This window comes from Peromyscus californicus, unplaced genomic scaffold (assembly GCF_007827085.1).
Source record: "Peromyscus californicus insignis strain IS unplaced genomic scaffold, ASM782708v3 Scaffold_8__1_contigs__length_139910024, whole genome shotgun sequence".
Taxonomy (NCBI): Eukaryota; Metazoa; Chordata; class Mammalia; order Rodentia; family Cricetidae; genus Peromyscus; species Peromyscus californicus.
Genome location: NW_026294606.1, coordinates 49,925,460 through 49,950,877, shown reverse-complemented (window position 1 = coordinate 49,950,877; position 25,418 = coordinate 49,925,460). Strand labels below are relative to the sequence as shown.

Sequence of the window (25,418 nt, the reverse complement as noted above, 5' to 3'; positions counted from 1 at the left end):
CATTATGGCTCTGATCTGATTGGCTCATGCACTTGGAGGGAGGCAATATAAATTATTCTGAGGCCCCTGACCACAAACTCCAAGAGATGGATGAGCTATCCAAAACATGGCACCCTCATGACATCTGAACTACTGGCACTGGATAAAACAGGCCCAATAACTATTATTATGTAGATTTGACCCTACAGAGTGCTTTGAGTTCATTAATCTCACTACTATCAACTCTTGGACTTAATTCACTTAAATTTTTAAGCCTTTTTTTCTAGATTTTATTAGGCCTCTATACTATTAAATGAACATCACTCACAACTAAGAGACAAAGTTCAGCTTTTATAACCTAAAGTAGCTTTCTATGTCTTTCACACACCAAGTGTAAGATACGTCAAGGTCACCCCAGAACTGTCATATAAATGCAGCTTCATGAACTGCCCATGCCTGCAACATCCAGGTGAACCCCAGTACCTGAAAACAATAATACAATGCAAAAATAATACTATGTTACTATGCAAGAACTAAACCTTGAAGTAAGCCAAATTATACCTATTTGTGATCTGGAGAAAGAAATACAAATTTTTAACATATAGCATTTGCAACAGGTATTCAAATCACTACTGAGAATTTGGCAGCTGGTATCTTGATTATATACATAGCTTTAAGATTTCCACACCTGCCCAGCCATGCCATGATTGGACTGGTCCCATGGAGCTTCCATTTGACTGGCTTTTACATTAGCTCACTGGAATCGAAACCAGTCATTGTATTGTATGGTTTTTATAACAAACATTAAATCTTTGAATATACCAATTAAAGTGATTCAGAAACACCTGAGAATCTTGCAGTTTGTTCACGCACTAGAATGTCATTTTTAAACACACATTCACAAGCTTTACAGTCCTATGGAAATGTACTGTAACGCAATTATTTTCTTTTTCTGTATTAAAAATTCTGTTTTTCGTTAAACTCTTGTACTCATCGTCTGGGTGTTTAACAACAAGTGTTCTCAGCTTACAGAAAAGTACAACAGGTCACAAGACCTCCATCTGGTAACTGTTCAAGGAAAAGGGACAATGCCTACCTGACCAGAGGTGAAGGCCATCGAACCCATAGGAGAAGAGGTCATCACCAACGCCATTGCCACCCCACTCTTCGCCCCCGCCAGGGTACGGGGAATAGCCTTCAGTGGAAGCCCAGCCCACTCGCAGGTGAGTAGCCTCTGCTGTCACAAAGGGTTCTGTATGGTCCACCATGAGCTCGTAGTACCACTTCTTATACTGTGCAGACCCTTCGCTGACACCCAGGAAGATATTAGGCCTCATGCTTTTAGACAGAAAAAGACAAAGGAAGCTTCTATTGGTTTCTTGACTCATGATTCTAAATATTATTCCTAATTCTCTATCATGTACATGTGTGATAGTCGGTGCCATCAACTTTACAGGCTCTAGAATCATTTAGGAGACCAACCTCTGGACACGTCTGTGATCATGTTTCTAGATTCAGTTCACTGAGGTGGGCAGTATCATCCTGGGTGCTAAGGTTCTGGACTAACTAAAGATGAGAAAGCAAGCTAAGAACCAACATTTATCTCTCTGCTTCCTGAATGCCCATGCAAACTGCCCATCCATCGTATGTGTCTGTTGCCATGACTTGACCCACCTATACCTGCAAACTGCAAGCCAGAATAAATGCTTCTTCCCCATATTGCTTCAGTCAGGTATTCTGTCATGACAACAAGTAAGGTAACTGATCCAACATCCTAAACTTACATTTTAACAAATACCACAGAATTACAAAACCACCACTGAGGTGATACCCAGGCAGACAGCACCCCCAGTTCACCTTGAGTGTGTAACACCTGATGTTGGGTTTACTCAGCCAAGTCAATCCAGGGTCCAATAGGACTTTTTCCTTAACTGATCTTTTGAAAATTTCATATCATTAATCAAATGTAGATCATAAAATGAGATACTTGATACAACAAGACCACATAATAAATGGAGCTGCTATTAACGCAGAACACATGAATTTTCCTAACATAAGGGCCATGTCACATGGGCTATGATATGATATGGTCAACGGTAGCATGTGACAAAAGAAGACTGTTGTTGTCTCTGTCTACTCTTTCCTCACTTTGAACAGAAGACTTTTTTGGCAAGTTTCATTTAAGTCCATTTTAAGAGTGGGCTTACATTCTCTAGGAATCCCAAGGAGAAATGGCAATGTCAGGAAGTACCACTCATTAACATCAGGGCTGACATACAACAAAAGCCTTATCACTCCTGTTGAAACAACACAACACAGGGAGCTTAGAGAGGTGGCTCAGTGGTTAAGAGCAGTGGTTGCTCTTACAGAGGACTCTGGTTCAGTTCTCACAAGGTGGCTCACAATGGCCTATAATCTAGCTCCAGGGAATCTGATGCCCTCCTCTTGCCCTCCAGGTATGGATGTAGTACACATACATACCATGCATTCAATCTCATAAAATGAAAACAAACAAATCTTTTAAAAGCTGCATATCTTACACCACTTCTGTTTATGGAAAAATAAAGTGATGGAAGCTTATGGAAAGAGCTAGTTACTCTACCACATAGAGCATATTATTTTTCTGGTTTATTGATTTTTTTTAATCTAAAGGGATAAGAAAGACAGCATAGTACTCCCTAGCTCAGCTTCTGCAGACAGACCCAAGGATTACCCCAGTCCTACCCTCATCATCTGCAAAAATTAGACAAGAGCAGTACTGAAGAAAGCTCACAAAATACAGACAGCACAGGCCATGGGCAAATTGGAACAGTAGCACTAGGTAGCTTGTAGGTGACACTGTCAGATTCCCTAAAAGGCTGGTCTGGTGGAAAATGCCATTTCATTAGCTTTTTAGTTTGAAATGTGTTAGACTTGGGCACTATCTTTTTTATCACCGATAGTAGGCACATTCTCGGGATACTGAAGAACAATGTGACTTCTTACAACTACCTACAGCTATATCCTTGCATATTACTGCAGCTACAGCCTACTTCTGAAGACGCCAGTGGCAATCTGTCCACACATGAAAGAGAACAGAAACTCTTACACATGTGTTTGCAGTAAACAGTTCATCTATTGCTATTTTATTAACCTTTCTACTAGGTAGAAAACAATACGTGTTTAGTGGGGGAACACACACAAATCCTTTAGTAAAACAAACAGACCTCCTCTGGCTTCCCTAGAGAGACAGCTCCTTGCAGTGGTTTGGATGACATTGTCCATGGGAACTTACCTACTGACATGATTCACAAGACGGGTCTGTAGTAAGAGATCTCGTCCTGGCAGAAGATTGTCGCAGATGAGATGCTGGTTAGAACGGACAGCAACCCCATGGCAAACACAGAGAGAGCACAACACGTCCAGGACCTAGGGAGAGAGAGCACGTCCAGCTGCCTCTGACCTCATCAACAGCACTTTCCACAAGGCAAACATAACCCCAACTGTGATTGATCCCATCATCTCCCCTCTCTCTCCCTCTGTCTCTGTCTCTCTGTCTCTCTCTCAGTCTCTCTTTCTCTGTCTCTGTCTCTCTGTCTCTCTCTGTCTCTCTCTGTCTCTGTCTCTGTCTCTCTCTCTCTCTCTCTCTCTCTCTCTCTCTCTCTCTCTCTCTGGTATGCATGCACGTGTATATACATGTTCAAATGTGTGTGGACATACATGTGTATATGTGCATGTGAAAGACAGGTTGATGTTGGGCATCTTCCTGAATCATTCTCTCCACCTTACATATTGGGGCATGGTCTCTCACTTGAACCCAGAGCTTACCAACTTGACTACTCTAAATCCAGCTTGTCACCTATTTCTGCCTCCCAAGCACTGGGATTACAGGAAGCAGTCACAGTTTTCCAGCATTCTTGTGGATGAGGGGGACGTGAACTCTGAGTCTCAGGCTTTTGAAACCTCTGTATCATGTCTCACCCATAGCCTCAGCTCAGTCATTTTAACATGACAGTGTGTGTCCCAGTGACTCTCCATCTTTCTTTCACATACAAAGCAAAAACTGTTTGTACTCTCATGGTTACAATGACTTTACATGAAACAATCTTACTCCATGGTAACTAAGGATGAAAAACATTCATGAAAATTTCAACATCTTGAAATTATCTTCTGTTGGTATATCTCTTAGTTTATTAATTTATTCTAACTGATGCATGAAGACAAAAACCATACTGACATATAGGCTATCAGGTGTGGTGATATTTTGTGTAACCTAATAAAATTTACCTGAAGATCAAAGAACAGAACAAGCCACTAGATTAAACATAAAAGCCAGGCAGTGGTGGCACACACACCTTTAATCCTAGCACTCAGGAGGCAGAGATCCATCTGGATCTCTGTGAGTTCAAAGCTACCCAGGAATGAGATTGACTCAGTCTAGGAGAGAAATAGAGCCAGGCGGTGGTGGCACACTCCTTTAATCCCAGTACTAGGAAGCACACATGCCTTTAATCCCAGGAAGCGATGGCTGGGCAGAGAAAGGTATATAAGGCTTGAGGAGACAGGAACTAAAGTCTTTTTGGTAGAACCGTCCCTTACAGCTAGAGGTTTTTTTGGCTGAAGCCTTTCGGGTGAGGACTCAGAGGATTTCAGTCAGAGGATTCACGGAATTGGTGAGGTGAGATATAGCAGTGTCTTATTCCTTTGTCTCTCTGATCTTTCAGCATTTACACCAATATCTGGCTCTGGGTTTTTTTATTAAAAGACCATTTAGCAATTCATGTTACAATCGGGTATGCTTAGATGCATACACATGTTGCCTGTTTTAAATCACTATATACATACTAGATATTTTGACCTCTCAGTATTTCACTCCTTTTAGGCTTGTTGAACATTTATCCCATTTTTCTCACTGGTTTGTATTTTCAGTAGGCAATCACATGCACACAGCTCAAACTTCCTATCATTTCATTTTGGTGAAAAACATTTCAAATCCTTTCTTCTAGCCTTTTGCAATATATAGCCCACTCCCCACTGTGTAATGATTCTAGAATTCACTCGTGGAAATCAAACAGCTCACTTACCTTGTGGTTTCTTCCATGCTTGTCTAAAAGTGAGATGATGGATTTGATATGTCCTTCTTTGATGATATTCAGAGCTTCTGGGCTCTCCACTAACACACAGTGGAGGACCTCCAGAATGCCTACAGACAATGAAAGGGGGAAGGAGATTGAGGTTTTGGGAAGCTGCTCTTTTTTCTTTTTTTCATTCAACTGCACTCGATCTGTTTGACATGTAATTACTTTGTGCTCAATGTGTTTGCCACAGGGCACTGTGGGAAGCAACAGGTGGCATTTGTCAGAACAGACAGGTATCCAAAGTCAACGGATCCCGGTGGAGAGCAGTATGAAGCTTAGCGGAGGAAGGTGACTGTACCTCGCGAGTATAATAGAGAGCAGTATGACAGACTTGGAGGACTCAGCAAATGTATCCCCCTCCAGATATTCACGGAGAGGAGGGGGCAGTACAGGCTTGAGTGGCAGGCACACCAGAGTGGGCCAGTATGTGAGACAGGCATGGAAGGACAGTAGCATAGGGCAGATTCTGAAGCTTTCTGGCATTAGAAACATAATCCTAAACCAGCAAGAGGGATAGGTGAGTAAAGGCACTTGAAGCGAAGGCTGACAACCTAAACTGGATCCCCAGGAAAAAAAAATACTTCCATTTAAAAAACAAAAGAAATAAACAAAATTGTACAGAAATGAAAAATATAAACTATAACCATCACAAAAGTATAATATGCCTTTTTTTTCTTAAGGTTTATAAAAGAAAAAAGGCAAAATGGGTTTCATTTTCAGAATGTTTAGACCTTAGGGCACACTGGCTATTAAATATATATCTGGATGCTATAACCTGAGGTCATGAGGGCTGATTCTTTATGAATAGGCTGTGCCTTTAAAGAGGAGGAAGGTTACAGGAGCACGCTTTTTCCTGATACCCAGGAAAGGAAGAGCTGTCAATGTGAGAGGAGATCCATACACCAAATCCAAAAGGCACTGTCCATGTGGTATTTTGAATCAGCCACTGAGACTGAGGCATTAGCCTTTTACAGAAAAGTTAGCCAGCCTCTCCTGTACTCAGGGGAAAAAAAAACAAAAACAAACAAAAAAAAAAAAAAAAAAACAAGCAATAGAAGACTGAGAACAGGTTCTCTTAGCAAACAATGGCTCACAAAGCTCATAGCATGATCAAAACTGAATGCATCAGGAAAGGAATATGGCTAGATCTGGATGTGAACAGCATATCCTACAGAAGAGAAGAGTGGTAATGTGAGACGAAACCACTGACAGCAGAGTGGAGGCAACGACAGGAGAATTGTTAGAAGCTCATGGGTCAGCTCTGCTCATGTACACAGTGGTGCACAGTAAGGAAGACTATCTCAAACGAAGGTAGGAAGCAAGGACCAGCATCTGAGATTGTCCTGTGATCTCCACATGCATGCCATGGCATGTGCACACTTGTGCTCTCTCTCTCTCTCTCTCTCTCTCTCTCTCTCTCTCTCTCTCTCTCTCTCACACACACACACACACACACACACACACACACACACACACACACCATACATACACTTACCAAAAGTAATGTACTCAAAGATTAAAATAAGAAATGATTTGAGTTTCAGTATAAGATAAATGACTAATTTATTTTTAAGTCTTCTGGCAAACAGAAAAGGGAAAAAAGAAAGAAACAGCATGGAATTTTCTTTCTTTTCGTTAACAAGGGCTAAATCATAAAAGCAAATGAAAGTTACCCTAAATAGGATTTCCATATCTTACCCAAATGGAGAAAGAAAAAAAATTGTATATCACATTAGTATTCAAATGTATAAAGTGTAAAAATCATGACTGAAAGAGCTGTGGCTTCAAGCCTAACTGAGAAAACACAATTACATATACTTTGAATTTTCAGACTGTTTTTGAGGCTAAAGAGGAAAATAAACTCATTATTTCTCAAACTCACGTGACACTGAGGAGGGAGAAAAGTTGAGAAGGTTAAGTTTGAAAATAGAACACAAATTGGCAAAATCAGGAGAGAGTTGGAGACTGGAGCCAGTGCACAGTATTCTAATGCATACACAAAGTAACGAAACACGCTTGGGGAGAAGCATGCGCAAAATCAATAAGCCAAGAAGAGAGACTGAGGTTTGGGATTGGAAGGCAGGTGTGAGTCCAGAGTTTCCCGTGATAAACTAACTGAGAGAGAGCACAAACACAGAGCAGTGCAACTGTAATGTGCAGTTCAGCCTCATTAGGATTCTGATGGCTGCTCCCTTCCGTCAGAGGAGCCAGGATTTATGAAGGACAGAGAAACTACATTTGCCAAAGGACAGTTAGGAAAAAGGAATGTCAGTTTCAAGACAGTTTATGATCTAAAGACCAGATGACCATATCAGAAATTTGATACTATTCAAATTTTTATTAGGATACATTGTTATGTCTCAAAAAAGATGACAGAGGCTGGAGATGTGGCTCAGATAGTTGATAGAGTGTTTGCTTAGCAGGCAGGAAGCCCTGGGTTTGATTCCCAGCACTGCTTAAAACCAGTCATGGTGGCACACACCTGTAATCCAGCACTAGAGAATTGGAGACTGCAGGATCAGAAGTTCAAGGTCATCCTCCACTGCTGTGGATGATTGATTGATAAATAAAATACTGATTGACCAGTAGCCAGGCAGGAAGTATAGGAGGACTAGCAGAGAGGAGAATTGAAAGAACAGGAAGATGGAGAGGAGGAGACGCCAGCCTGCCGTCCAGGGAGCATAATGTAAAGGCAGCAGGTAAAGCCACAGAATATGTGGCGACATATAGATTAACAGAAATGGGCTGAGTATAAGAGTAAGAGCTAGACAATGGTAGGCCTGAGCTAATGGCCAAGCAGTTTAAATAACATAAGCATCTGTATGTTTATTTTATAAGTGGGCTACAGGACTGCTGGAGCTTGGCAGGACCAGAGAGAAAAATTCTAGCTACACTCCACTACACAGTGAATTAAAGGCTTGCTTGGGTTACAGGAGACTGTCTCAAAGAACAGAGGCAATTTGAATCATAAACACTACAAGATGTTCCTATGCCACTTTTGGCACTATAGTTATTGGTTTTAGTTATTTTTTTTTTCATTCATCAGTTTGTTACTGAGTCTATCCAGTGGGCCAATCTCTGTAAGCTCTTTGGTCTGAGCAAAATGAGGAGCAAAGACGACATTACTCCAGAGCTCATAGTGTTGACGCAGATTCAATCCTCCTCTGCTTTTCCTTGACCTCAAACAAGTGACCTGTAAGTGCTTGGCCTTGTCTTCTCTGTCTTTGAATGGAAATCTGATGGTAGGATGACAGGAATTCAGTAAAGCAGAATGCTCAAGATGAGTTTCCCTTGCCTGGAACATTAGGACCAGAAGAGCTTTACATTCAGGAGGTTTCTTCACTATTGTTTTAGATTGGCATATACATAAAGATATATTTTAGGGGCAGAGTCAATATCTGGACACAAAATTCCTTTATGTTATATACATATTCCAAAAGTAATTTGATTTACTTTAATGTCTACTACACTTATTTATTTACTCATTTATGTATTTATTTACTGTATATATGAGTGGGCATGTACATCACAACATGTGTTATGAAAGTCAGAAGACAGCTTTGGGAGTTGGTTCTCTCTTACTATTTGGGTCCCAGGGGTGGAACTCATGTCATCAGGCTTAGTGGCAAGTACTTCTACTTGCCTAACCATGTTGCCAGCCTAAAGGATATTTTATACAATGTTCTAAATAACTTTTCACATGAAATACTGACAACATGTCACAGATGAAAGGGTACAAGCCCTTCTTCTACTAGACATTAAGTGTGCAAAACACTGCATTCTGGCTGTGACCCAATACATGAAGTCACCCATCTAACTTTCTACTTGTTGCGTCTTGTTGGTGACAAAAATAGGACCCAGGGGACTACCTGCTTTCTATTATTCATTGCTTCTCACTGCTCTCTGAACCTTGAGATATATGCAAAATACTGTCCCACAATTGCCTATGTCAGATCAAGTTCGTAGTCTTGACAATTTCATATATTATCATATCCACCCCCATTTCCTCTCTAGTTCACCACACTCATTCCAACACAGGCCCCTCTCAACTTCATGTCTGCTCATAGGAACATGGGAAATCTACCAGTGGCTGTAGCATCAATCTTAACAGGTCTTATTAAAATCAAACCTGAAGCCAGGTATTAGGGTTAAAGCTGGAAGATCAGAGAAGCAGAACAAGCCACAGCCACCTCACCTTGCCAATTCCTCAGCTGATCCTGTTTCCTCAGACTGGAAGCCTCTCAGTCCTCATCCAGAATGAATCTCAGCTGAACTGTTGCTCAAAAGCCTAAAAGCTTAACCAGGCTCTAGTTCCTTGTCCTCATGCCTTAAATACCTTTCTGCTTCTTGCCATCACTTCCTGGGATTAAAGATGTGAGTCATCATTTCTGGCTTTTTCTAGTGTGGCCTTGAACTCACAGAGATCTGGGCGGATCTCTGCCTCTGGCATGCTAGGATTAAAGGTGTGTGTGCTACCACTGCCTAACCTCTATGTTTAATATTGTGGCTGTTCTGTTCTCTGACCCCGGATAAGTTTATTAGGGTGCACAATATTTTGGGGAACACAATACCACCACAAGTGGCCACACATTAAAAAAGAAAAGAAAGAAAAAGAGAGGGGGGAGGGAGGGAAAAAAAAGAGAGGGAGGGACAATCATTTTGGTCAACTGTCAATAACTCCTTTGATAAGCAATGGGGCCCAGCAGCACCTTCCCCTTCTATGCCAGAATTTGGACTGGATTGATCTTGTGCAGGTCTTGTGCAGGAAACCACAGCTACTATGAGTTCATGAGTGCCATGGCTGTGCCCAGTGGTTCCTGCCACACTAGCAGCTCTGAAGAGTATCCATGCCACAGTACTCATAATTTTCAGGGGCTCAGCCTCACATCAAAGCTTAAATAGACAAGGACATCCTTAGGTCCTTCCTTAACAGAAATTGAAGAGAAACTGACACTCACAGAACAAGGCAAGTTTCCAGGTCATGTGATTGGGTATCTGTTACTCCAAGAATCATAAAGTAGGCTGCAGGCAGCACATTTGCCACTGCTTATCCCAATGTCCCTTACAAATGTACCAAAGAAATCTATTTTCTTGTTAAAAAAAATCTCTAGAAAAGATAAAGAAACACCAAAAAATAATAATGAAAGACATCACTGAGGCAGAAGTAGAAATAGTGTGTACATATAGTAAGTCTGCCCATTTGAGAACTTACAGTCCTAATGAGTAACAAAATACATTCTAGAAGCCATAGACTCGTCAAACATTGTACAACCTGGGGTGCACCACCTATGACTAAGCCAACCGGGAAACCTCTGCATCTGTAAGCCAGAATCCAGCAAGCCTCGCCGTCCCATCACCCTTAGCACTCAATGAACTACAGCTAGAAGTGAACAGTGGTCTTCAAGTAACCATGGAAAATAATTGTAAAATCACTCAGCTCCACGTCATGAAGCAGGGCACCTTGTATTCCTGACTCTGAAATAGCTGAAGAACTCTTTCATTGTAAGAACCATTTTCTAGAGATGTAATTTGCCACAGCCCTTCTCTACCTGCTGCAAGAAAAGCACTCTGAAGAAGAGAAAAAAGTCAGGAAACCTAGGAGCTTTGAACATTTTACATTGTTTTAGCCCATTAAAAAGGGTTCTGTTTCCTCTCTGTTCTTGATCCAGCTGGGATCTCCCGCTCCCCCAAGCTCTCTTTCCCTCGACCCTCGCCTTTCACTACCCCCACTCATGTCCAGGCTGTTCATGTAGATCTCATTCCATTTCTCTGTCATTGGGCGATCCCTGTGTCTTTCTTGGGGTCCTGTTTTCCAGGTAGCCTCCCTGGTGATGTGAGTAGCAGACAAGTCATCCTTGTTTCATGTCTAGTATCCTGCTATGAGTGAGTACATACCATGTTTGTCTTTCTGAGTCTGGGTTACCTCACTCAGGATGATTTTTTCTAGATCCATCCATTTGTCTGCAAACCTCAGAGAGGGAGAACAAGGAATAGGAGACCATGGTAAATGAAGACCACATGAGAATAGGAAGAAGCAAAGTGCTAGAGAGGCCCACAGAAATCCACAAAGATACCCACACAACAGACTGCTGGCAATGGTCGAGAGACAGCCCGAACTGATCTACTCTGGTGATGGGATGGCCAAACACCCTAATTGTTGTGCTAGAAACCTCATCCAACTACTGAGGGATCTGGATGCAGAGATCCATGACTAGGCCCTGGGTGGAGCTCTGGGAGTCCAATTAGCGAGAATGAGGAGGGTTTATATGAGCGAGAATTGTTGAGACCAAGGTTGGATAAAGCACAGGGACAAATAGCCAAATGAATGGAAACACATGAACTATGAACCAATGGCTGAGGGGTCCCCACTGGATCAGGCCCTCCAAATGGGTGAGACAGTTGATTGGCTTGATCTGTTTGGGAGGCATCCAGGCAGTGGGACCAGGTCCTGTGCTCATTGCATGAGTTGGCTGTTTGAAACCTGGGGCCTATGCAGGATTGTTTGGCTCGGCCTGGGAGGAGGGGACTAGACCTACCTGGACTGAATCTACCAGGTTGACCTCAGTCTGTGGGGAAGGCTTTGCCCTGGAGGAGATGGGAATGGGGGGGGGGGGGGTTGGGGGGAAGGTGAGGGGGACGGGAGGGGGGAGAACAAGGGAATCCATGGCTGATATGTAGAACTGAATTGTATTGCAAAATAAATTTTTTAAAAAAAAGGGTTCTGTTTCATTTGGAGTTTCCTTTGAGGGATCCCCCTGCCCCACTTGCTACATATCATCTTATTGATAAAATACAGCAAAATACAAGAAGCCTCCAAATGAAGGCTCCATTCTTTCTCTGTCTCTTCCTTCGAGTTGCAGCTTACTGCTTTGTGGAGAAAGGAAGTGAGGAGAGTACCATTTCCTCCTGGTGCGGCTCAGGAAGGTTTGATTTTGGACCGGGAGAGAATTTTTAAATTTTCACAACACCTGACTACTAAATTAGGACCTTCTTATTATTAATACTTTTTTGTTTGTTTGTTTTTGTTTTTCGAGACAGGGTTTCTCTGTATAGCTTTGGAGCCTGTCCTGGAACTTACTCTGTAGCCCAGGCTGGCCTCGAACTCACAAAGATCTGCGTGCCTCTGCCTCCTGAGAGCTGGGATTAAAGGCGTGTGCCATAAAATTAATACTTTATTTCAAGCACTTGGAGTAAATAGTTTTACAAAATGCTTTCTATATTTTCCTGCATTCTTAAGTAATTGTAACATGAAGCATGGTTTACAAGTCCTGACCACCTTAGATCATCACATAAAACACCACTTTTATTGTTACTACAGATCAGGGTAGGAAACATGGCTGTCTATAGTGTGGAATGTTAGGAATATTAGGGTATATAAAGAGGTACTGACCCCAGTGACTGTCACCAAAGATTTTCTTTAGAAAATTTCCAATGCTATTGTGATTGATTTAGTTTAGTTTAGTTTTGCTTTGAGTTTTGCTTTTGGTTTTTTTCCCGAGACTGGAGAACATAATCCCTCCAATATCTCATGGTAGACTTTCTGTAAAATACAAAGCTTTAAATCAAAAGCTAATATTGGGCTCAGCAGAAAAACTATTTTCTATGTAAGCATGGGGACAGAAATTTGGAACCCTCCCCAGAATCCATGTGAAAGCCAGAGGCAGTAATATGAATCTGTAATCCCAGAGCTCCTGTAGTAGGGATGGAGATAGAGACAATGATCCCTGAAATCTCTTGGGCCAGTGAGCCTCCCACAAGAAATGAGGCAGAAGGTAAAGACTGATGTCCAAAGTTGTCCTCTGACCTTCACATGTTCACTGTTCCATATGCGCACCGCGCAAACGCGCGCGCGCGCGCGGACACACACACACACACACACACACACACACACACACACACACCACCAGATGTTTTTAAAGCTAGAATCACATCTCCAATGAAAGAGCCTCCTTCTCTTTCTCTGTGTCATAAGAGCCATCTGAGTTGGTGTCACTCAAGTAGCTGTCTCTTTTTAATTCAACATGTCACATCTAACCATGTATCAAGGAGGAAGGCTTCATAGGGCCCCAGAGGATAAGACACTCTTGTCCAAGTAGTGGAAATCATGTCTTTAGAGTATGAAGAGCTTCAAAATTCCAAGAATCATTAACTATGGTAACTTTCGGGTGTTTAAACCACCCTGTGTCCAGGAACTGAGCACTATGTTTCAAAGTTCTGGCATCTGAAGGCCCCTAAGAACCCTGCACTGGCCCTTCACTAGAGGGGAGTTGGCAGGCTTCCCATGTAAAAACACGTCCATCACTGTACAGGTACAGAGCACTCCAAGTGTCAGCAGATAGTTCCAAGGCCTACGGCTGAGCTTTCCTTACTTGGGTGTTGATTCATCTACTCGATGTTTCCAGTGAAGCATTTGGAAAGTGCTCTGATTCATGGCTTTCTTTGTTCTGTTACTATATGAACTTCCCAAAACTGCATCTACATTGGGACATGGAATTTGGGGTAACCTAAATCTATGTTCCTAGGCCATGGTCACTCATGTTTGGCTCTAGAATGGACTACTTTCCTCTTCCAGAAGCTCTGTGGTTGCACCAACCCTCTCAGGGGCAACAGTGACTCAATCAATCAATAAAAAAAAATCAACCAATTAAAAGGAAAACATAATGCTGAACATGCAAAATTGCTTTGTCTTCAAGCACAAGAAACAGAAGAAACAGGAAGGAACACCAAACACATCAAGGAGAAAACTAGGAACATACCAGAGGACGCTTCCAGTCTTTCCAGTCTGCTGATCAGCCAGTCAAGGGAACCAGAAAATTGAGCACAGTTTTTACGATTTCCTCTAATTAGAGCCGCTGCAAAAGAAGAACTCGCATTAATGTGACTTTCAAGTTCAAGGACCAAGGTAAGATTGCACAAGGCATACAATATGGGATGGGGAGAACAAAGCATCTCCCAGTGTCAGTCTAAACCATATGCAAATGCAACTATGTTCACATTCGCACACACAAACCTGGATATTTTTGAAACTGTCTTGGCATCTTCAGGAGGGGTCTGAAAACTGCTCTTCTCATTAGAAGGCAAACAATTCCAGAAAGTAACGATTCACACAGGGAGGTGATAATGAAAAGTAGCAGAAACCAGTGCTCTGGAAGTTTCCCCACTTGGATTCTAACATGTATTGCTTTTAATTAGCCACCAGACTGAACTATTTGATCTCTCCAGAGCTCAATTTTCACACCTATACTCCAAAGGAGTTAAGAACACATCAGATTTCCTGAGTCAAAATAAAAGGGCATACAGCTAGCAGCTATGATGCTAACAAGTGTGCTGGGAGATGTAACTAAATGAGGCAAGGGAAGAGGACGGCAGGCTGACAACTAATAAAGTTGTAAGTCACTCATGTCTACAGACCGCTCTTCATTTAGAGGTCTCCAATCATATACAAGACTGAAACAACTTAGAGAAAGCTATTTTAACTTTTCCTAGACTTACAGTTCTCAACTTCTTCAACTAAAGATGCTTCTTCACATGAAATTTTGAAATGACAATTATTTCAACCAAGTTGATATACTCAAAAAAATTCAATTTTCCATTTAAAAACTCAGCAGATTCAGTTCTGTGACAGAAAGTCTAGTATTTTTCTTTAACAGAAGTGCTATGCTTAGACCTGTAAGACTGTTCAGAAACAGTGTAAGTGCTTGAAGGTGTAGGTGAGATTTTTGAACAGCATGATATTTAAAGGCAGAAAGATATCCCCAGAGGGACAGTCATTATCCACAGTCTTGCCATACTAGGAAGTAGATTGAAGGAATGGAGAAAAAGGGCTCTTGCCTTCAACCTACTGCTTAAGAACAAGAGGGTGAAAAGCCTTCAGTTAGACTGCGCAAACCACACTTAAAGATGCCCTTCACATCTCCTTCCAAAGCAAGTCGACGAATAAAGTTGATTCGTGCTCTGACAGTAAAATAGAAAAACACAAAGGACAAGAAGTTTTCTCTCCCTCTGCCTGAAGGGAAACATAGGAGCCTCAGGAACAGGATAAATGGAGTACGTGCAGTGACTGGGGCTGGGGACAGGTGCTTGCCAACTCAAGTTTGATTCTCAAGACCTATATATGGTGGAAGGAATGAACTGAGTCCTGCAAGTTGTCCCCTGACCTCCACATGTGTACCTTGACATGTCTGTGCCTCCTGCACCTCCAACAGCCTATAATGCGCACAAATAAAAAAAATCAATTGATAAGATAAAGTATTTCCCTTCTAAAAGAAAAACAATGGCAGCCATTTCATCCTGCCAGTCTTCATCTGATGACCATTCTCTCCTGCAAAGTGCAGTGTAAGTTTAATGTGGGCAGAACATTACAGTATAGGGCACAAGACAACATTCTTTCCTAATGCTAGAAAAACACAATTCCTACGACCTTCATTAACCACTTCCTTACTGCCTTAATCTCTAAGGCTTTTCATCTTCCACACCTCCTGTTTTCCCTCAGTTAAGAATTGTTGACATCAGGGTACTGGGCCCTGTGAGCAGCCCTGGGAATGCAAGGGAATGTAAAAGGTGAACAGAATACGGGGGCTGGCAAAGTCTCCCTGTGCTGGATTTTAAGTTCTTTTAAATCTAATATTCTGCCTTATTAAATCTCTTCACAGTGCAGAAGGTACAAGAGAAGTGACTTCTCCGCTGTACAAATGAATAGCTAGCTGCAAGTGTACATACCAAGAATATCCAGTGCGTAAATAACTGTAATTCATCTCCTGTGCAATAAAAACACTCTAACTAAGCTCTTCAGAAGCAACTGCAAGTTCATGCAACTAATTTTTATCAATGTTGAATAATTTAAAATCTTTAAACTTGTATCTAGTCAGAATGTGAAAGTAAGTATTAATAGTTTTCTCTGTTGGGTGTGTATCTATGTCTATGGGAGGTCCGAGCTATGTCACCCATGCAGGTATGGTACTTGTTGAGCAGCCAAGGCAACTTCTAATTCATCATAATTCTCCCTCCTCAGCCTCCTGAGTGCTGGGGTTCTAAGCATGTGTTACCACACTCAGCCTCACTGTTGGGAACTAGTTTTAAAAATCATTATTATGTGCTGGTGAGATGGCTCAGTGGATAAAGGTACTTCTTGTTGAATCAGATGATCTGAGTCAATCTGAGGGACTTACATAATAAGAAGGAGAGGTCAGAGTTGTCCTCTGACCTCTACATGTGCACTGTGGTACATAAGCTCACATGGATATATACCCACAATAAGCAAAATCCTTATTTTATTATACAGTTGGATAGCTTGAACAAAAACATCCCCCATAGGATCATATATTTGAACACTCAGTCTCCAGCCAGTGATGCAAGGGGAGGAGGTTTAGGAGTGGTGGCCTCGTTGGAGGAAGTACGACACTGGAGGCGGGCATTGAGAGTTTAAAGACTCATAGTTTATTATTGGGTATCTCAGGTACACATTTGCAGTTAAGATGTGAGTTCTCACCACCCTGCTCCAGCAGCCTTGCCTGCTGCTTGCTGACATGCCTCCCTGCTGTGACAAACTCTTATTGGCCCTCTGGGACTACAAGCCCAAATAAACTCTTTCTTCTATAAGTTGTCCTGGTCATGGTGTTTTATGACAGCAACAGAGAGGTAACTAACATATACAAGCACTCCATTATCCATTTCTTATTTCTTGTGAGCCTAACTTAAAATAGTGTGATTTTCTGGAATCTTGTTGACATAAAAAAGAAAATATAATGTTCATAGAAGCAGTGCTTTGCATTCTGAACACTATTTCTGAGCAATGGATATGGCATTCAGGTTTCTCTTTGTGGTGCTGGGTAATTAGATCCAGTCCACCATGTCATCATAAGGGCCAGTAGCTGATGCCCAATAATATATTAACAGCAATTGGGGAACACAAGTCCTTAATAATTGCTTGAGCCCTTCTTCCTTTAAAATAGGCTTCATACTGGATGATTGTATCCATTTGTGGAGTGACATTAGTTCTCTGAGCACTTTAAGACAGGCTATGCTAAACAATAATGTCTGAGAGGTTAATATCTCAGACACATTTTCAATTTACTGTATATTCAACTTATGTAGTGCTTATGAAGACGTGTCTAGCATGCCCTGAAGAGCACCTGCAGTATTCTGATATCCTGTCTTCATACTCACATAGCTCTAAATTTTGACTTAAACTTTCCAAGAAGAATGACAGACTCAGAAAATTACCAGTGGATTGAAACCTCAATGTCAGGCCAGGAAATTCTCACTCATCAACACTATTCATTCAGCACTGGGGACATGACATATCCCATATACTGTACTAGGTAGGTGCTGGGTAGCAACACAAAGGCAGAAGCCATCTCACTAGCCTCTCACAGTCTGCAAATGCACAGCCCACAGGCTCTCCACAAGACAGTCAGCAGGGGCTGAGGGAAGGAGAATCTGAAAGGTTTAAGAACATGTAGAGTACTAAGCAGACACTTAAAATCCACTAAAAACTGGAGGTGAAGAATTTAAGAGAGTCTTAGAGAAATGGAGACATTGTCCCTGAGGATGAAGGACCTTGGCAACTACAGTTGGGTTATTCCTGCCCAAAGATGCTGGAGTAAAAGAAGCACTCAGGGAATCAGGTGTCCTCTATTGATCATGGGAAGGAAGTGCCACAGTGAGGCTGCCCTGTGTCTGCTCAGTGGGGACACTGAAGTAGCAGGGTGGCTTTAAGGAAAAGAGGTTGGGCTTGTGTCACTAGGTGCACACAGCCAAGGAGGGGTTAACAAAGAGCCACCCAGATGAGGGTAGTTCCTGACTCACCACAGGAACTTTAAGACAAACAGGCTCTTCTGGGAAATCCCAATATACCTACAAGAGAAAGTGGCTCTTAGCTACTGCCAGGCCCCCAAGGATGTCAGCCTTGATCTCCTGCACTGAGTGTACAGCCACATAACCAAGTATCAACAGTACAGTCTCCCTCTCTTTACCACCCTCAACAATCAGGAGCAGCTGTCTGGAGAAAAAAACTGCTTAAGAAGATGACATCCAGGTCATGTTCAGGCTTACAAACACAGGGCCAAGCCCACACACAGGCAGTGGCTTCTTGGACCTATGGGAACACAACAGGCTCTGTGACCTTCTTGCTCAACTGCCCAGTCTTCTAAAAGTGTTAAGAGTTAGTGTCTTCATGCCAGCAAAATGGCCCAGCAGGAAAAGGCACTTGTTACCAAGCCAGACTCCTAAGTTTGATCTGAGACCAACTTCTACAAATTGTCCTCCGACTTCTACTTTCAAACTATAGCATACACACACATGTGTACACACACACACACACAAATAGATAAACAAACAAACAATAAATAAATAAATAATTTAAAAGACTAGAGCCCTATAAGTGTATAACCATATTCAGAAAGGTAGATCTCAATGTTGGTAATAAAACAAAGTCCTATTAAACTATGTCTGTGACTGCCATTGCTATTTCATAAAGATGAAACTAGGACAAAATAGTAAAACAGGGGAAGCAGCATGCCTTTAAATGCAATGCCTTTCCAGGACTGTGGGGAACAAGACAGGAAGTATCTCTGCAGACAAGCATGGGATGGCTCCTATGCTAAGCACTTGGGAAGGCCAGGCACTTGGTTTTCATCACTTGCAGCCTCCCCGCCATGTCCTGGCACCCAGGAATCTGCCTCCTAGCAATACTAGGAAATGTTCTGGAGGCACTGAAGTCTCTAGCTGCTGTATGCTCTGTGACAGTCAGTATCCATCACTGTGACAAATTGTCTGAGAAAACCATTTGAAAGGAGGCAAGATTAATTCTGTGTCATTAGTTCCAATCCATAATAGGCTGGCTCCACTATTTTTGTGCCTATGACAAGATATAAACACAGAAGCAAAAGGGCATGGGAAAGCTGCTCTCCTGGTGGAAGCCAGGAAGCAGAGAAAAAGAAAGAGGGACTGAGACAAGGTATGCTGGCCCAGGACAAATCCCCATTGGCCCACTTTCTCCAAGAGCCTCACCTCATAGCTTCAGCCACCTTAAATGATGTCCTTGTGGTGGTTAATAGTGTCATCTCAGCTGGATCTGGAATTAACTACAAAGCAAGCTGCTGGGGATACCTGTGGGGGACTGTCTTGGTCAGGTTATCTGAAGCAAGAAGAGTCACCCTAAATGTTGGCATCACATTCCAGTGGAAGTCCAGATAAATGGGGATTTCCATTGCTGCTGGACCCCTTCCCCATTATCAGAACCAAGAATCTTCTGGCATTCAACATACAATGAAGACCAGCAGTTCTCTAGGGAGCCTTCAGACTCTCAAGTGTGAGACAGCCATTGTTGGACAGCCCATCCTGTATTATGTGAACTAATCTAAAAATCTTCTTTTAATATATACTCATTCTATTGGGTCTCCTACTCTAGAACACCTGTTCCTAATAGACCATCAAATTATAACTCCATTTGATTAATACACTGATTAGGTCAGAGCCCCCATAGTCCAATCAGATCCCAAAAGCCCCACCTAAAACACTGAACTGGGAACTAAGCCTTGACCTCCCCAACTCTTCAAGGATTCAGAGACTGATCACTTCTGCTAAACAATAAAGAACAGCATCCTACTCCGTTTGTTTTCTGCTTCAAATCCTCAGCAAATGAGTATTCATAGTTTGCCAAAGAGCCATGTCCCAGACATCTTTAGAAAGCCATGCTGACTTGTCTGCATTCCACAGATTAATTATGTGGATGTCAGAAAAGATATATGAAAGAGGGCCACAGTAATGCTCCTCCAATTCCAAGTACAGATGTCTGTGACATCCTGATGTCTTCCTGACGGTGGCTCATAAATCCACCTTTATCAATCTCTACCTAAGACCCAGCCTCACTAAGTCCATGTCAAGCACCAGATTGTTATAGATTACCACCCTACCTTCTGTGTTTGCTCTCCACATGACAAGCATCCAAAGAAAACTGAGCAGCAAGAGCAGGAAGCAGCTCATTCTTTCCTTAGCTCTAGGAGAGAATCTAATGTCCAGCTATTTGGGGTTTTGTAGCTAAAGTTTTCCTGCCTGGCCCACGATCAGGACAAATCTCTCTCACCTGCCAGTCCCACAACTGCTCAGACCCGACCAAGTAAACACAGAGACTTATATTGGTTACAAACTATATGGCCGTGGCAGGCTTCTTGCTAACTGTTCCTACAGCTTAAATTAATCCATTTCTATTAATCTATACCTTGCCACATGGCTCGTGGCTTACCAGCATCTTCACATGCTGTTTGTCATCATGGCGGCTGGCAGTGTCTCTCTCACTCAGCCTTCCACTTCCCAGCTTTATTCTCCTCCTTGTCCCGCCTACACTTCCTGCCTAGCCAATGGCCAATCAGTGTTTTATTTATTGACTAATTAGCAACACATTTGCCATACAGAACATCCCACAGCAGGTTTTGTTTTTATTTTGTGCTTGTTTTATTTTTAGTGTGTGTGTGTGTGTGTGTGTGTGTGTGTGTGTGTGTGTGTGTGTGTATACACCTGTGTGTGCATGTGCACACTGGGTGTAGGACCCAGGACCTTATACAGGCTACACAAGCATATTACCCATAAGGTATGTCTTTGAATCCTGTCTACCTCTTTGGAAGAATCAGGAAGGGGGAGTCATAAATTTGAAGTTGGTATTTATAGTAAATCTTTTGAAAGCTAAGGAAAATGAGCTACATAGGAATGTGACATAGAAATGTATTACAGAACTCTAATGACTGTGACAGAACTGAAACTCTTCTAAACTGAAGTATGAGCTCACATGGGCTTACAGTCTGGAGTCAATGAAAATGCTGGAAGGTAGCTTTTAAATCTCTGAAAGTCAAAATCTAATCTATGTTTTCACTTCTTAATTTTTTTTTCCTGGTTGTTAAATCAGTGGTCACCAGAACAACAGTAAGAACGAAAATAGGTCCAGTCTAAAACCCACGCCAGGAGAGTAAGCCCATCCCTGACACTGCCTGGAGCACCAGGAACTACAGGCTGGATGACCCAGAGACCTAGGATAGAACCAAACATGACTGGACAAAAAGTAAAATGTCAATGTACTGATGCCTAACAATACTCTGCTATACTTAGAGATTGGTGCCTAGCCCAATTGTCATCAGAGAGGCTTCATCAGTGACTGATGGAAACAGATGTAGACCCACAGCCAAACATTAGTTGGAGTCCCAGAAATCCTGCAGAAGAGGAGAAGAAAGGATTGTAGGAGCCAGAGGGGTCAAGGACACCACAAGAAAACCCACAGAATCAACTAACCTGGTATCATCAGGGTTACAGAGAGTGAAGCAACAACCAGAGAGGCTGCATGGGACTGACCTAAGCCCTATGCATATATGTGACAGTTGTGTAGCTTGGTCTTCATGTGGGACTCCTAACAGTGGGAACAGGGGCTGTCTCTGACGCTTTTACTGGCTTTTGGGACCTTACTCCTCATATTGGGTTGCATTGTCCAGCCTTAATACATGGGGAGGTGCTAAGTCTTATTGCAACTTGATATGCCATGTTCTGTTCATATACATGGAGACCTGTCCTTTCCTGAACAGAAACAGGAGGAGTGGGTTGGGGGTGGGAATACAGGGAGTCGGGAGAGGGACTGGAAGGAGAGGAGGGAGGGGAAACTGTGGCCAGGATGCAAAATAAATTTTAAAAAATTAATAAATAGGTTAAAAAAATAAATATTGTAATGAAAATAAACCAAAGGAATGTTGTAAAGTTAAAGTTTTTCGTAATTCTATTCACTTGGAACGCCTCTAAACTATTAAACTACCTTGTATACAAAAGAAAAGACTTTCATTTTCACTGATATATAAATGTTCCAGGGTTTTTTTTTAATTAAACTTGAACCAACATATATCTTTTTTTCTCTTACCATCAAATATCTAATTTAAGTTGCATGTGCTACCACTTTTGTCAATCATAAAAGTTGTTCATTACAACAGATTATGAACCAATGTGACACAGAAGTAGAAACAGATGCTAAAAGTCAAGATCCTCCTGCTAAGAGGCAGCCTTGTAACACTTCTCTGTAGATTCTTGAAGAACATCTGGACACAAGAAATTCCTCCTCTACACATCTCTAATTTTATACAGGTGGAAGCTTTTTTTGTATTGCAAAGTAAAAGAAAGAAAGAAAGAAAGAAAGAAAGAAAGAAAGAAAGAAAGAAAAGAAAAAACAAAGAGAGAAGACACATATTTCTGTTTTTAAAAAATAAATCATCTTAACTATAAAAAAATAAGATTTGATTGAGTGTGTGTGTGTGTGTGTGTGTGTGTGAGAGAGAGAGAGAGAGAGAGAGAGAGAGAGAGAGAGAGTCAGACAGACAGACAGAGACAGAGACAGAGACACAGAGAGAGAGAGACAGTGGTGGGGTGAGCAGGTGACTTCAGAGGTCAAAGAAGGCTGGAGTTACAAGGATTGCCAGTCACTCAATGTGGATACTGGAAAATGAACTTGGATCCCCTCAAGAGTAATACATTCTCTTACCCACTGAGGCATCCCTCCAATCCTACCTTTGGAATCCTAATTCATACATTCTTAATTAAGCCTTTCTGTTCCTTCCAAGTTAATGTCATACCACAGGTTCCCAAATAGAAATAGAGAAACAATTTGGTCTGCTTCATACAGTTTTCCAAATGATAGATTTATCTCAATTTTCAATGATTCCACAGTACTACACTAAAGTATACCACAAGCTCTGGAACCAATCCCCTGTTGATATAAAGATTGCTTTCAATTTTATGCTATTTACAAGTAATTCTACAGTGGATGATCTTTTCACATTTATACAAATACACCTCTAGAACATGCTTCTTAAAGCAGAGTGTGTGAGAGCAAAGGAACACTAGCATCTAAAATTTTATATGTAGTCAGACCAGGGTTGGCCAGGATTTTAAATTCCATCATTCATGCTCCAATCTAGAACACAGCAGCCAACATTTTCCCTAATGATGGGTATTATCAAAATTATTTCTGTGCCAACCTAGTCAAAAGCATAGAATTTTTAGTTATTATTTTAATTTGCATTTATTTGACATGGTAAAGATATTTTATTATTCCATTCATTATTGTATTAGCTGTTATTTTTGTTTATTTTTTATTAGATAGTGTTTATTTTTCTTTTGGGTATATAAAACTCCACATTTTAGAGGAACTAATTAGGATTTGACTTTCATGCAAACTTTGGCATATTTCTCCAGGCTTTTTGATTTTACAATGATAGTATCTATCATGCAAACTATTTTATGGGACCCTACTTATTGATCTTTGGTTAGTCAGATATTACCATTATGTACTGACAATGTGATGGGATGATGAAGGCAGCTCAGTGAATAGTTGCACACATCCTTGCTGGCACTGTGATTTCTACTTCTTTCTGTCTTTCCCATTTGACTCTAAGCTCCTTCAAAGCTTACACAGGTAGAGCCAAATTTCTAAACAGTCTTATTAAATAAGAAACACAGAGCCAAATACAGGGGTAATAGCCAAAGAAATCAGAGAAATGGTGAATAGCCACAACTAGCCTTAGCTTACCACGACACTGTAGCTTCCCCAGAGAGAGCTTCTTCCTGTCTAACCTGCCCTCTCATTGGCTCTAAGCCCAGCCATATCACTTCCTCATCACTGCCTGTCTATACAGACCTCCAGGTCTCTATGGTAGGTAGTGGGATTAAGGGCACGTGCTACTGTGCCGCCTGACTTCTGTTTTATGGCTCGCTATGACCTCTGATCTCCAGGTAAATTTTATTTATTAACATACAAATAAAATATCATATTTCAGCACAAATAAAATATCACCACACACAGGTGCTATATTTTGGCCACCACTGTCCCTCAGTGCCTGGATAAAGCATCTCCCAAAGTAGATATTTAACAAATATTTAACCCATTCATGAAATCTGTGTAATGATCTGAATATTGAATTCAAATACTCACATGTTACAATCCTAATCCTTAGGAATGACACTAAGAGATGGAGTCATTGGGTGGGAATAAGGTCATCAGATTGGAGAACTTATCAGAAGGGTTAGTGCCCTTACCTATCTAGTTCCTAGAGAGATGCTCACACCTTCTGCAGAATATGGTCAGAAGATTGCCTCTCAGCAGTCCTCTGTAGACACAGTGTGTTGATGCCTTGAACTCAAACTGCTGCTTCCAAAAGTATGGGAAACTGTCATTGTACATAGGCCATCTATCTGCCTTGTATATTTTGTTACAGCTACTCAGATTGCATGAGAGCTTCTACTGGCATGGAGACACCAGACACTAAGCCCATGTTCCCCCAACCTAGATGTCTCTGTTGTACAAGGATGCCTCATCTACACACCGGACAAGAGGCTGAGGTGCTTAGGGAAGCAGGCAGAAGGGCAAGGAACCTTTCCTGAGGTGAAGCATTTAAGTAAATATGTAATCAAAACAAACCAATAGGTGCAGATGTAGCTAAACAAAAGGCTCACCCAAGGACTGCAGAGTGGAAAGGCAAAAGTCAAGAAACACGAACACACTGGGGAAAATACTTTATCTTTTGTTGCTCTGAAAACCCAGTCTATTTTTTAGTTTTATTTATCTGCATGTGTGCTGTGGGGTTCACATGAGTACAGTATCAACAAAGCCCATAAGAAGGTGTGTCAGATTCCGGGAGTTAAAGTTACAGGCATCTGTGAGCTGCCTGATGTACAGGGAACCCAACTATGGTCTTCTGCAAGAGAAGCATATGTGCTCAACCAATGAGCCATCTATTCATCCCAAAAATTAAATTTAAAAGTAAAATATATTCATGAGCCTGAAACTATTCTGTGTTCTTAGTACCATACAGCTATTACACTGGCAAGATGTAAATTTCAGGGAATTCTAATTATGTCAATATTAAGTAATAGCACCATCAAATCCTTTCTTAATCAAATGAGCTATAAATAATTAAGGAAGCATGTACAGACACTTAAGAATATTCAAATTTTATAAATATTAATTAGTTATAGACATTCTGGAAGTATAATTCTTGATTGGAGAAAGTACTAGAAAGAGGCAACATAGAGCAACTACAAAGAGTGAGTGAGGTCAGGGGTTAGAAAGGAAGAGGGAAGCCAGACATGGGACGCCTTATTCTAGAAAACATAGAGAGCAGTGTTAGAGTCGATGAAGATCCATGAGGAAGTGATGGTGGGCTACCTGGGGTCTGAGGTTGAGATGGGAAGACAGGAGGACCAGAGTCAGAGAAAACAGCCAGAAACTTTACAGAATCTCAGTGTCGTGGAGGTCTCAAGCTCAGTAATCCCTGGGTATCATTGGTGAGTCAGTGC

At 41.6% G+C, this 25,418-nt stretch overlaps 1 protein-coding gene across 1 annotated transcript in view; it reads right to left on the bottom strand.

The window, feature by feature from the left end:
• Window positions 1-25,418, bottom strand: part of Ryr2 (ryanodine receptor 2) — a 594,119-nt gene that overhangs the window by 257,443 nt on the left and 311,258 nt on the right. Inside the window, 4 exon segments of the mRNA XM_052728780.1 lie at window positions 1,076-1,317; window positions 3,254-3,387; window positions 5,043-5,161; window positions 13,853-13,948. Coding sequence (XP_052584740.1) covers window positions 1,076-1,317; window positions 3,254-3,387; window positions 5,043-5,161; window positions 13,853-13,948 — 591 coding nt within the window.